Source organism: Myxine glutinosa, chromosome 11 (genome assembly GCF_964187855.1).
Source record: "Myxine glutinosa chromosome 11, kmMyxGlut1.1, whole genome shotgun sequence".
Lineage (NCBI taxonomy): Eukaryota > Metazoa > Chordata > Myxini > Myxiniformes > Myxinidae > Myxine > Myxine glutinosa.
Window position 1 is genome coordinate 32,990,910 of NC_136271.1, and position 15,066 is coordinate 33,005,975.

Sequence of the window (15,066 nt, forward strand, 5' to 3'; positions counted from 1 at the left end):
ATCTGCCATGATCTTTCTTGGGAAAACCACATTTCCAAGCTGGCCTCCAAAGCCAGTCGCCGACTGGGCATCCTCCGTCGTGCGAAGTCCTTCCTCGGCACACCTGAGCTCCTCACCACATACAAGGCTTTCATCCGCAGCTCTATGGAATACTGTTCTCCCCTATGGGCTGGTGCTCCTGCCTCACACCTGGCTCGGCTTCACGCTGTTGAATCCAAAGCTTTCAAAATCATTGGAATCTCCCGCGATGAAGCTATCTCTGAGGGCCTTTCACTCACTCACCGCAGGCAGGTAGGTGGTCTTTCTGTCTTCTACCGACTCCTCTCCGGCCTTGCTCCCCCAGCTCTCTCTGTGCTCTGTCCCCCAAATATTCCTACAGGTCGCACAAGATCTGCCAGCAACCCTCTGATGGTTAAACTGCCGAAATCTCGGCTCTCTGCTCACCTTCACTCTTTCATTCCTCTTTTCTCCCGCCTGTGGAACAAACTCCCACACTCCCTTCAATCCCTCTCCTCCCTCCAGGTCTTTAAAACAGCTGTTCACCACCATCTCTTATCTTCCCCCATCCATAACCTTGATCTTTTCTACCCCCACTAATTCACCCCAGATCCACCTTGTTTGAAATTCCAACTTATTTCCTGGAAATCCTGGCAGTGTCCATATGTTTATACCTCTCCCACCCCCCCCCCCTTCACATGCCTCCCCCCCTTCACATGCCTCCCCCCCAAAGCCCTCTCCCTCCCACAGATCTCTCGATGTCTCCATGTCTCTCGGTCCCTGCTCTCAAATGTTGTGTTTGTGTCCTTCCCCCTCTCTCCCCATCTTGTCTACCGCTCCCGATGTTATTTGTTTTATGTGTCTGTTTGTCTTTCTGTGTGATTAATGTTCGCTCTTTCACGAGCCTCGATCTTGTATACAACAAAAAAAAAAAAAAAAAAAAAAAAAAAAAAGGAGAACCGCAAACTCAAGGTCATTGGAGGCATTACTGGAATAACCCAAATTGAGAGAGCTCTAGACCGTTTCTTCCTGATTGCACCTGACTTGTCTAATCTAGTAGAGGAGTTTCAAAGAGAATATGGCATGGAAGGTGCTGATACCAGAGACCAACACCACGAGATCACAGGGGGAAAGTCCACCCGAGTAATGAGAAATTCCGCTAGATTGACAGAGGTATTTGTTGTTCATGGAGACCCATTCGTAACCGATGAGAGTGACCTGTGTAACCTTCTTACCAAGAAAGTAATTGATGAAAAGGTAACAAAGGACATAGTAGACCGCGATGCCATCGGACAACAGTTGTTCCAGACATTTGTCAAAGAACGCCTTACAGAAAGAAAACTTTCAGTGTGGGATCCAATGAAGAGAAAGAACATAGGCACTTTCAAAAGTGCCAACACAGTGAAGAAAGTGAAAGCAGGTGACAAACTCATTAAAGTCAAAGAAGAACGAGGACTCCTACAGAGGTTTATAGTAGCATCAAGAAGCCGTCCAGACCTTGATCTAAAGGACTGTATTGGGAAGTATGAATTTGGAATTGTTCCATGTGCCCTTTTCGCTTCGGATGGGTCACTTCTCCTAGCATATGACAAGGCTAAGGTCCTTCATCATCTTGAAGCACTAGTTACCAAGGAGCAACCTAGCCCAACAGAAGCCACAAGCGATCCAGCTAATGCCATACCGAGTGTTTCTGGCGACCAAGTATTGAGTGAAAACTCCCAAACTGAAGTACCACCCCAAGCCGAGGCGCCTGAAGTACAAGAAGCGCAGCCTGAGCAAGAAGCTTCAATTGACATGTCCGACATGTCTGAGAAATTTAAAGTTGTAGTCATAGATGGCATGGCCCTCGTTAACTCCATCTCCAAGACAGACAAAATGAAAACATGCAGTGATTTTGCCATGTCATTTCTTGAAAAGCTTATCAGGATTGCAGCTAACTACGACGAAGTAAGACTGGTATTTGACAGATACGTCGAAAGTTCTCTGAAAGAGCAAATGAGAAAAAAGAGAACAAAGGGAAACTCGACCTACTATCACATCCAAGATAGTACACTGATCCAGAATATTTCCTTGAAGGACTTCCTTTCAAGTGTCAAAACCAAGGCAGAACTTGTGGAGTATTTAGCTGCAAAGACTCTGGATCACAGCAACAGCTCTGCCAACAAATTGAAGAAGTTCATGGTAACCTTCGGCACTGAGACAAAAGGCAATGTAAGTGTGCCTGATGAATTGGTAAAACACGGTCATGAAGAAGCGGATACGTTACTCTTGCTCCATGCCCTAACAGTTAACGGCAATGTAGAACTTGTAATAGACTCTCCAGATACCGATGTCTTCTTGCTGATGATCCACATGTATCCACAGCTACCTGCTGAGACATATTTCCTTACCGGAAAAGGAAAACTGAATAGGAAAATTGCAGTCAAACCTATCTTTGAAAAGTTAGGAGTTAACCGCGCCTCAGCTATTCTCGGGTTTCATTCTTTCACAGGATCAGATATGTGTGGCAGGTTCGCCGGCAGGACAAAGGACTGGTGTATGAAGGTGTTCATGTCCTGCGATGATATGATACTGGATTCACTTGCTTCACTTGGCAAATCTGCTGCTACACCCTCTCCAAACGCAATTGACCAACTGGAAAGGTTCGTTTGCTTGTTGTACAGATCCAAAACACACACCAAAGTAAATGCACTACGATGGTTCTTGTACTCAAATCGACAGGCCGAGGGAGAGAGTCTGCCTCCAACCTCTGGATCATTGACACCACACATTCTGCGAGCACATTATATTGCAATGATATGGATGCAGGCATGCGAAAGTCAACCGTCCCTTCCTTCTCCCACTGACTACGGATGGAAGTCAGAGGAAAATAGGTTTCTTCCGGTGATGTGTTTGAACCCTCCAGCACCAGAGGCCGTGACTAAGCTGGTAAAATGTGGCTGCAAATCAGGATGCAAAGGAAACTCCTGTAGTTGCCGCAGCAATAAACTCCCATGCACAGAGGTCTGTAGCTGTTTGAACTACGGCTGTAGCAACAATGAACAATCAGCTCAGAACATTGTGGGAGATGAACACGAGGACTTGTAAGGTAAAACGGATGATTGTGAGACAGGAATATTTAAATATGGTCAAACAGGAAATTACATTACGCTATCATTGTTATAGCAATGTGGACCTTTGTGTAAAACAGTAGTAGTAGCCATATTGGATTTTCTCACTATTTCTCACTATGGCTGGCATCCACCGATTTCAACGAATCAGTAACATGTTTCCCCAACAGCCTAGCATTACTTATGTGGGCATTACCACCAAAATGGACCTATTTCATCATTCACAATTTGTGTTATCAAGAACATTAAGTTTTTGTACTGTGGTTATTTAAGAAGTGGCGGCCATCTTGGATTTTCCACCATTTTGAATTTGACTGCCATATTGAAATTAATTGTTTTTGAACTCCTTGGTATTGAAATTATGGGTATTATCATTAATTTGGACCTCATACTGTGTTCAGAATACCAGTTTTAATGGAATTTATATTTTTTGGTGGCCATCTTGGATTTGACACCCTTAATCCGTTTAAAAAAATTAACAACCTATTTTTTCGAACATGTGACACCCCAAAGACAAGGAATCAAGTGGAATTTTGCTTTTAACAAAAAAAAAACACGAAATGACATAACAGCCTACAGTAATGATGTAGTAAGTAATTTTTCTGTTGATTCACCTTTTATATCAAATGATTGTTGATAATCACTCAACCATTCTTTCTTTGGACTTTCTTCTCACAAGCCAATGGAAGATCTTTATGTTTATTATGAAGTTCTTCGGGATATTTAAAATCGACCTCAAAATAATAACCGACCTTTGAATCATCCAATTCTTTTTGTGTAGAGATACATACATCTTGTAAAACCTTTTTGTAGTCTTTTTCCTTTACCCATCTAAGTTTTCCATAAGGAAGAGCCTGAGACATTGCCCAGCCATACAGGTTGTTCGCGTCATAGTACATCAAGTAAGAACTCTCTTTCGTTGAATCATAATTCGGAAGATATTTGTTATTTGCTTTTGCGTATCTGCTCGAGCAGACTTGTGAAATTCCTCCTCTTTTAGCCTTTTCAATCATCAAAAGCATATCAACATCGGTTATCAAATCCAAAACTTGTTTTGTCATTTTCAACATCGCGTTCCAGGCCAATCCAGGCGCTGTGTAATAGTGAACAGGATGCAATCCATATCCAGCACGACAAACAGATCTAAAAACCTCAAACACATCAGCCAATAAAAGCACATCAGTTTTGAGATACAAATCGTGATACTCACCAAGATTCTTGATGTTATATTTTTCCCAAACATTTTGTGCGTGTACATAATCTTTATCAGATATATGACTATTATTTAATTTATTATAGAAATTTTCTTTTGAAGGAAGTTGTGTTTCATTGAATCTCTCAAATGAGTCCATATAATCATAGGGGCAAATTCCCTTTTGTGTTAGTAAATCTTTATCTGAAAAATACTCGGAAAGACATGGGAACTCTTTTAGATTTTGAACCAAGTTAGCCAATGGACTGCCATGAATTTAAATGTATCAAGAAATCTGATCTGAGTTATAGGAGATGTATGAATTGTTTTTGTGAATGAAATGTATTTCTGATCTGTGTTAGGAATTGCTGAAATGTCTCCAGATGTCTTTGAAAGTTCATTAATAAATAGATGCGTATCATAATGAGCGTTGTTATGAAGAAAGACAGGAATGAAAGAGGGGAGTTTATAATTAATATTACAACTTTGATGAGCCGGACCTCTATATTTACCAGTGAGATGACAATGATCTCTAACCTTTAGGCCTTCACCAATTTTCTCCTCACAAATATGACAGACATTGTTTTTTCTAAATTCCCTTTTCTCTTCACTCGTCAAGGACATTGGTTTATTGGTTTCTCTCATTATCTTGGTTAATCGAACACAGTCTTTTTCTAGTCGTTTCACAAACTCCTCTGGGGAATTTAAGCCTCTATACTCCTCTAACTTGTTATATTCATCACAAACGGATGATTTGATATAATAACAAAAACCACAAGGAGTATGTTTTTGATATTTATTTGTGTATGATTCTTTTGGATCTGGAGAAGCAGTATCAATTTTTTCTAGAATACTTTCGAAATCAGCATATATAACAAATGGATGTTTTATTTTTTTCTTTTCATCTTTGAATGAGATCTTTGAGCCTTGTTTAGGCATATTGATTACCGTTGATTTATGATCACCACAATAATTTGAATGTTTATCTAATCTTTCTTGTGTATGGAAGAAGTTAAGACAAGCATACAAATATATATTTTATTTGTTCTTTTACATACTTGTGGTTTTATTAATTTTGTAATATCTTTGATGTATGTATAATGTGAATTTGTCTCTGAATTAAAATATAGAAGATTAATATGAGTTGATCTTTTTTATAATTTTCAGAAAGTTTTAAAACCAGAATGTTGTTTGTTTCTGTTAGACCATAAACATTAACTGATAAATGATTCATCTTTTCAAATTTAGGAATATCATTTAATGTCATTGGAAAATTTAGATATTTTGTATTCAACGTATTCTCATATTTTTTATAATGAGATACTCTTTCAACATGACTATCTTGTGGATGTAGATGTGTTAGAATAGACCAGAGAAAACATTTATTGTCTTTATTTTTGATATTGATAACTGCTTTTCTATTTTTGATAACACTAGGTAAATCAATGTAAGAAGAAGCTTTTAGAGGATCTGATTTAAGAATATGAATGTCAATGAAAATAATTTTTCCTATATTGAAGCCACTTCCTACGATTGAATTATCCACATCTTGCTCTTGTTTAATAAGTTCATCATAGACTCCCGTTGTTTTAAAATCTTGATATGATGATATAAAGTATGGCTCAGTTCTCATGTATGGTGTATCTATAACTGCTCCATCTTTTGACATTTCTAATTTTACTCCCATATAAAATTTAAGTGGTTTCATTTATTTTAGTGTTTGTTCAATCAATGTTTGAACAGCAGGTTTGACTATTTCTACAGCATCAACTATACACTTTGGTTCGGGAGGTTTGAGGTTAAACTCTTATTTTAATATGTCCTTTGAAAGCGCCATCAGAGTTTTTAGTTGTGATAAAATTTGATAAATGTAGATTTGTTTTAAGATGTATTTCGAAGCCTTTCTTGAGGATATTTTTATTACAGACAGAACAGTGTTTTGTTTCCTTCTGAATAGGCGCTAGTAGATGAAGTAGATTAAATGTGTGTTTGTTAGTTTTAAGGTGTCTTTTGTATTGTTTATATTCTTGTTCACAAACGTCGCAATAAACCATATTTATATAGCAAAATTATACTTAAAGTAAAACACCTTTTTAGAGGCTTTTTAAAAAGATGAAACTGCTTAAAGTAAAACACTTAAAGAAGAAACTGCCTTTTTACAGGCTTTTTATATATGAAACTATACTTAAAGTAAAACACCTTTTTTGATAGGTATAGAAGAAACTATACTTAAAGTACTTTTTAATCACTAAACTCAACACTAAAATCATCATCATCACTATCACAAAATTTAACAATAAAATCATCATCAATAAAGCTACTCTCATAACTATCATTTGAACACACTGAATCACTATCACTCAATGAATAACTATCGCCCAATGAAATAGTAAAATCTTCCGAGTCCATTGAAATACTATCACTCAATGAATCACTATCACACAATGAAATCGTAAAATCTTCACTATCGTATTGACTCATATTTAATTAGCAGAAAAAACCTTTCCATCTATATCATTATACTTTCTTTCATTAACGGATTCAATCTCTACATTTTTAATATCAAAAGTTATCTTTAAATAATCTCTAACTATCATAGAACGAAATGACATTTCACCAGAAATATTAACATCATTCATTTTACTTAGATCTACACCCTTTGGATTATTAAAGTAAATACAAATTTCTCCACGAGTATTGTTGATGGTCTTATCATTTATTTTAAAAGCCCTACTCATATCGCGTCCGATCACTTTTTCAAGCTTTGAATAAATTGCCAGGAGTAGAGGAGAAACTTTTGTTAGATTTACTTTAATGGATGTCTTTCCAGGCATAGTTAGAGCTCTTCCTTTAAATGAAATAGAGGGGCTCATGTTATTTTCCATAACTGGTTTTACCCAAAAATTTCCATATTTATCTTTGTTCAATTTAACATCTTTGACATATTTTTCTATATCTTTCACCGAAATAGAGATTGATTGAAATTTGTCTTTTGTGCTTTGAAACATTGTATTTAATAACTAATAAACTTGCGTTTAGTTTAAGTAAAGTTTTACTATATAAATATGATAAGTTCTGAAGGAGATTTAGAATTTCCAGGCTCTCCATATGATAATTTAGAAATCTGCCACCATTGTGATAGAATAGGGCTTAATAATGAGGGTTCATATTTACAATGTATTTTCTGTGATTTAATTTTAATTAATGATAATAAATAAAATATATATATATATATAACTCTTTTAAATTAGAACCAAAAATGAATTACTTTACAAGATTAATAAGAGAGATGAATGTTAAGCATTACGATGATAATACACCATTTCTTACAAGGGAAGAGACTATTTGTATTGAGGAAATGTATAAGGGTTTAATGATATTTATTATTCAAAATAATTTTAATGGAAATGTGAATACAAGATACTATATAAATAAAATAATGGGTTATTTTGAAATAAAACCTGAACTCAGGATAAAATATAGAGTTTCTAAAAAAGCTCAAAAAAAGCTAGATCTCCTTTTTTCAAAATATATAAATGAATGATTTTTTACCTGTTTGGGAAAATAAGATAAAATTTAATAACCATAAAAATCTTCCAAATTCATTCAGATGTCTAATAGCTGGTGCAAGCGGATGCAGAAAAACCTGTTTGCTTTTAAAGATGCTCCTTGGTCCTAATTTTTTAGATTATGATAATTTAATAATTTTTACAAAGTCAAGTTTTCAACCTGAGTATCAACTACTCTCACAGGGTTTTAATGCGGGTCTTAAAAAGGAAGACATTATCGGTTTATTTAAACTTCAAAACAAACTAAATGATTATAATATTGAAGATATAATACAATTATTTTGTGATACACAGAAATCAAAACCGAAACCAAAACCCATAACTTGTATTCTCAGTGATAATACGGATGATATACCTTCACCTCAAGATTTAGATAAATCAAAAAAGAACCTCGTTATCTTTGATGATTGTGTTAATGAGAGAAACCAAACAGTAATGGATAGCTACTATACAAGAGGGAGACATTCTTCTTGTAATTGTATTTATCTTAGTCAGTCATATTTTCAACTCCCTCGGCGCTCAATAAGAAACAATGCTAATACTTTTATTTCATTTGAATTAAATTCAATAGATGTAAAGAATTTTTGGAGAGATAATTGCTCTACGTTATGTAGTAAAAAAGAATTTGAAAATTATATGAAACACGATTGGAAAATATAAATATATTTTTGTGAAACAAGATGAGATACTAACTGATATTTTACACACATAAATGACAACTATTATTATTAATCTTGTGGGTAAATCTGCTTCAGGAAAGAACTTTCATAAATCTAACCTCTTGAATAGTAAAAATGAAAAGATTGTAAGTTTTTTTTAAAAACACCCTATGATTCGTATTGTAGGTACTACAACCAGGTGAAAGGATTTTGGAGTTTGCTGATGGAGTTGATTTGTTGATTTGTAACACTCAGTTCCAGAAAGAGGATAATAAGCTTGTTACATACACGTCAGGTGGGTCGACGACAACCGTTGACTACCTGATGGTGCGTAGGCGAGATAGGGGGCACCTCCGGGACACAAAGGTGATCCCGGGGGAGGAGGCTGTTTCACAACACCACTTGGTTGTCTGCGACATAAGGATGAAAGGTGCGAGATGAAAATTTTGAAAAGATGAAAGGTGCGAGGAGAGCTCGGCGGGTGAAGTACAAACCGAGAATGAAGGTGTGGAGGTTGAAAGAGGTGACAGCAAGGGAGGCATTAAAAGAGAGGCTGAGGAGGGTAGAGGATGATGTGGTTGAGCTTGAACTTGGTTGGATGTCAATGAAAGATAGTCTGTTGGGAGCCTTTGGTGAGGTATGTGGATGGACAAAAGGACCACCGAGGCACTCGGAAACATGGTGGTGGGATGATGAAGTTGGAAAGAGGATTGACTAGAAGAGGAAGAAGTTCAAGGAGTGGCAGAAGGCGAAGGGTGCGGGAGCAGAAAAAGCAGAGCATGAAAGTTATAAGGCAGCCAAGAAGGCTGCAAAGAAAGAGGTAGCAAAGGCGCAGAAGGCATGTAGGAAAATGTTCGGAGAACGCTTGGATTCGGAAGAGGGTCAGAGAGCGGTATTCAGGATTGCAAAGCAGATAGTGAAAGAGAGGTGTTATGTGATGGGGGTGAGTTGCTTGAAGGATGAAGTGGGACAAATCGTTGTGGACCCAGATGGAATTAAAGGAAGATGGAAAAGATATATGGAAATGCTGTTGAATACAGAGAATGAATGGGATGGCAACATAGAGAGTAACCCAGTTTAAGGACCGGGAGAGAAGATAACTGAGAAGGAAGTTGAGGAAGCGATAAAAGCAATGAAGAGTAGAAAAGCGGGAGGGCCGACGGGAGTTGTGGGAGATATGTTGAAGGCAGCAGGAAGTTGGACGATAAAGTTATTGGAGCATGGAATGAAGGTATTGGAAAGGGTGTTGGAGAGGCGGATAAGGAAGAAGGTGAAGATCGACGAAATGCAGTTTGGATTTATGCCAGGAAGAGGAACGACAGACGCGCTCTTTCAGACGCCCTCTTTAAGAGGAAGAAGTTGTTTCTTGGGTTTGTTGATCTGGAGAAAGCATTCGATAGGGTTCCACGCGAAGTATTGACATGGGCATTGAAGAAGTTAGAAGTGGAGGAATGGTTGATCGGAGTAGTGATGGCAATGTACAAAAGAGCGCGCACAGCTGTAGGGACGAAGGACGGGAACAGTGGTGAGTTTGAGGTGAAGGGGGGAGTGCATCAGGGGTCGGTACTAAGTCCACTACTATTTGTAGCTGTGATGGAGGTACTGGCTCAGAACGTAAAGGAGGGTTTACCTTGGGAGTTGTTGTATGCAGATGATCTGGTGTTGATTGCGGAAAGTATGGATGGACTGAAGGAAAAGATGAACAAGTGGAAGGAATGTATGGAGACAAAAGGTCTGAAGGTGAATATAGGAAAGACGAAGGTGATGGCAAGTGGTAAAGCATGTGGTGAGGTGGAAAGAACTGGGAAGTGGCCATGTGCTGTGTGCAGGAAGGGTGTCGGAGTGAACTCCATTCAATGTACAATGTGCGCTGAGTGGGTTCATCAAAAATGTAGCGGTCTGAGAGGGTCATTAACCAGTGTGGCAGCTACATTCAAATGTAAGGTGTGCACAGAGGGAGCTGCAGATGGAGGAAATGTTGAGTTGGATCTTGGAGACAGCGTGAAGCTGGAAGGTGTGAAAACATTTTGCTATCTCGGAGACATGCTGAATGGAGAAGGTGGATCAGACTCGGCAACGATTGCTAGAGTGAGATGTGCATGGAAGAAGTTTCGGGAACTGAGTAGTGTGACGATGAGGAGGGGAGTGTCGTTGAAGCTGAAGGGAAAGGTGTATGCTGCAATTGTGAGAAGTGTTATGATTTATGGGAGCGAGACATGGGTCATGAATGTAGAGCAGCAACGAAGGCTGGAAAGGGTGGAAATGCGAATGGTTCGGTGGATGTGCGGAGTATCGTTGAGAGAGAGGAAGACAAATGATGAATTGTGAAAGATGATGGGAATAGAGCCTGTGATTGATGCTGTGAAGAGGAACAGGTTGAGATGGTTTGGTCATATGTTGAGGAAGGATGAAAGTGACTGGTTGAGAAGAGTGATGGAAATGAATGTAGAAGGAAGTAGAGGACGGGGAAGACCGAGAAAGACTTGGCTAAAGATGGTGGAAGAAGAAATGCGGGCAAGGGGGTTAACAAGGAGAGATGCAGAAAATAGGGCAAAATGGAGAAGATTGTCATGGGGACCGCAAGGCTAACCCCCGCTCTCGCAGGGAAAATGGCCTTAAAATGCATGTTGTTGTTGTTGTTGTTGTTGTTGTACTACAACCAGAGCAATGCGACCAGGAGAAGTAGAAGGTGAGGATTATTACTACATTTCAATGGAGGAACATATGCGATTGAGGAACGAAGGTCAAATATTTGAGGAGGTCTGTCTTGGTACGACAAAATATTCATATTGTAAGAGTGAGTTAAATAAAGTAAAATCTAACGGTCTTGGGATTTTAGAAACTAATCCTGAAGGAATGAGACAAATTATTAAACATTTGCGTGGTGATGGAGTTAAGATTTTATCATTCGGTTTTGATATCGATGAGGTGACTCAACGCAAACGTCTGAAAAGTAGAGATACAAGTATTAGTGAAGAAGAAATAACAACTCGTATTAATGTTAATAAAGAATTTCATATTTCATTTCATATTTAAAGAGAAGGATTTATTTGAACACATCTACTTTAATGATAAAGAAAAGGAAAATTTTCCGATTGACCTTTACAATTCAGTAAATGATATTTTTCAATAAAGAAATACAGAAAATGAATACCGAAGAAAGAGCAAGAAAGTTTAAGGAACATCAAGAGTTGGTTTCAAAAGTTGTAAAGCAACAGGAACACATAAAGAAGAAAGAGAGACAGAAACTGACGGGGGAAGAAGCGTTTGAAAGAAAACAAGAGAAATATTTTAAACCACTTTTAAAAACTCAACAAATGATTTCACCTACAGTTCCCACGATAGAATTTACTCCAAAAAAAATTCAAATGCTCAAAGATTTTAGTCAAATGACAGAGCAAGAACTTGGAGAATTAGAATATGATGATAAAGGATTATTTAGGCAACTTGAGGAGGTAAATCAACTTCCCAATTATATTGTGGAAGCTCTTCAAAACAATGAATATTCTGCGGATTCAAAAACCAGAGCAGGTCTCATTCCAACAGAAGAACCAGCACAGTTCTATCTTGTGAAAGAAAAGGTATTGATATTTAATGATAAATTGGTGTTCTTAAGTTCTGCTCAACCAAATGTTGAATTAACTCCAAGATTAATGTTTCTTCTAACAAAAGATGGAAAACGAGCAACAAGTAATAGGCTTAATTCACCTTATTTTGAGGAACCGCTTGATATGGAAAATGTGGAAGATAGGGTATATATTGATTTACTAAGCTCACTTGATTGTGGAGTTTCTGTTGCTGGTAAAAGTAAGAATAATGAGAAGGAAAAACATATTATTGATGCTTTAAGTAAGCTTGGTTCGGGTGTTAGCTTTCTTCCAAATGACCCATCACAATTAGTTAATCGGCTATTATTGTTGTTAGGTAGTAAGAAGGCTGGAAACAACAATTGTTTTAATGAAGCCTCAGCCATTTTAGATCAGTTGATGAACATGAAAATAATTAATAAATATCAATACAAAGATATTTTATTACATATAAGATACTAGCAGAAGTACCCGGCATTGCCGGGCGGGGGAGGGGAGGGGAGGGGAACAGGGGGGAGGGGAGAAGAGGGGGGGAGGGGAGGGGGAGAGGTGGAGAAGAGGGGAGAAGAGGGGGGGAGGGGAGGGGGGGAGGGTGAGGGATGGGAGGGTGAGAGGGGTGGGAGGGGGGAGGGGGAAGGGGGAGGGGAGAAGAGGGGGAGGGGGAAGGGAGAGGGAAGGGGAGGGCCAGTCAACAATGACGTTGCAGTTCTCATGGTCGGAGAGCAGCACAACAATCGCGACATCGTCCTGCATCTTCGCAAGAGCACGAAGCGGATTTTGGAGACTCACCGATCCTGTGACCCACGTCCCACGCCCTCCAGTACCGGCGTTGTCGGGCGGGGGAAGGGAGACCCATACATTCCCGACCCGTACATTCGCCCTCTCGACTCAAGCTCATATTCGATTCGTATTCAAAATCGAAAGGGGAAAGGGGAAATCCTTCGTATTCGAATTCGTAAACACGAAATATGAATTAAAATTTAATTAATATCGCACAAAATCGACACAAAACACGGTCGCATAAAGGTGAAAAACCGTAATCGCTTTTCGCCCTGAATTACGTGCAAACGTGTGACGTGTGACGGGATGGAACATCACGTGATCGCTCTGAGCGAATCAGCGAGCTCTGGCACCGGCTGAGATTAGCGGGTACTTCGCTGAAATGCGCTGACGTAAATATGAATAAAAAATATGGATCTCGTCAAATATGGTCTCAGCCATGTTCGTCCCAGGCTCAATGGCCATGTCTATGCCAAATATCAAGCACGTAAGCCTCTCCGTTTCGGAGTCTATCGGTAACATTACACACACACACACACACGCACACACAAACTGTGTTTTATATATATAGATACCATGTATGTCTGAACCTTGTAACCTGCATATCTTGAAAAATAAGCGAAGTACCAACTTCTAATCTGGTGTGTGGGTGTATCTCGGCATAAGGAAGAAAGCTATTGAAAATTGGGTCGCCACGTCAAAATCCAAGATGGCCGCCACCATATATATGTCTGAACCTTGTGAGCGGAATATCTTGAAAAATAAGCGAAGTACCAACTTCTAATCTGGTGTGTGGGTGTATCCAGGCATAACGAAGAAAGCTGTTGAAAATTGGGTCGCCACGTCAAAATCCAAGATGGCCGCCACCATATATATGTCTGAACCTTGTGAGCGAAATATCTTGAAAAATAAACGAACTACTAACTTCTAATCTGGTGTGTGGGTGTATCCAGGCATAACGAAGAAAGCTGTTGAAAATTGGGTCGCCACGTCAAAATCCAAGATGGCCGCCGCCATGTATGTCTGAACCTTGTGAGATGAATATCTTGAAAAATAAACGAACGACTAACTTCTAATCTGGTGTGTGGGTGTATCTACGCATAAGGGAGAACGCTATCGAAAATTGGGTCGTCACGTCAAAATCCAAGATGGCCGCCTTGCGTCTTCCACTTTGTCAACTCACATCACTTCAACGACGGCGGGGGACGAGGCGTAACGCTTGTTATTATTTTGTAACCTTATTTTATTGTGATCTTTATCTATTAAAATGTAAAGTTAAAATCTCAATAAGTTGAATCAGTTGAAGTCTCACAAAAAACATAATGGTTAAATATTAGCAGACAGTGTGAGACAACCATGAGTTTGGCATGATTGAAGTATTTGATGGGAGTGATTAAACATGGAGGTTCCCATTTAGTTGAGTGAATTATACTGCATGCTGCAGGTTTCATTTCCAACTCTGAGTCAGCAAAAAGGGAATATCAAAGTTTGTTTTAAGTTGGGAATGAATGCTATAGACGGCTGCCAGGATAGTCCAGCATACTTGCCTGATTGGATTCGAATCTCTGCACCACGATAATCTGTCATCCTGGTATTTCCCAGGCAATGGATCATCCTGGTATTTCCCAGACCAGGCATAATCAATGTGTGTGCCATCCCTCGGATGGACATTACACTGAGTTTCCAGTCTACTAGCGTTAGTACAGTGACTTGAAAAAGTAAGTACACCCCATGTAAAGTTGTGACTTTTTCAAGATATTTCAACATACAGCTATTTGATCTTCATTTCAAGTAAGTCTGAGATTAGCGGGCTTGGTTCGGGTGGAAGATAGGGTAGGGTATCTATGCCTGGATACACTTGGGTACAAACCCAAGAAAGCATGATCCGGACCATCTCAGTGGGAGATACGGATATGCCTTGTGTCCACATACAAAATATGTATTATTATACGTCGACGTGTCGTCCGTTCCCCAAGTACCTTCCCAATACAAGGTTAAACCCTCTGAGCCATTTATTCCTAATGGGACAGGCAGTCTCATCCAGGCCGCATCATAACCATAATTGTGGCATTTGGAGGTTCCCATAAACATATCATTCTTAGTGGTTTGGGGTCTGGTGAGACATATGAACCCTTTCATTTGTTGTTGAATAGTCACGTGAGAGGGCATTTT

At 38.9% G+C, this 15,066-nt stretch overlaps 1 protein-coding gene across 3 annotated transcripts in view; it reads left to right on the plus strand.

Annotated features, from left to right (window-relative positions):
- RELN (reelin) overlaps positions 1-15,066 on the plus strand; it is a 515,504-nt gene that overhangs the window by 335,050 nt on the left and 165,388 nt on the right. Inside the window, exon 58 of one of the 3 annotated variants that reach the window (XM_078786534.1) lies at positions 13,701-13,757. The exons of the other annotated variants lie outside the window; for them this stretch is intronic. Coding sequence (XP_078642660.1) covers positions 13,701-13,706 — 6 coding nt within the window. The 3' untranslated portion in view covers positions 13,707-13,757. Of the gene's footprint in view, positions 1-13,700; positions 13,758-15,066 lie in introns of those variants that run through there. 3 annotated transcript variants of the gene reach the window in all.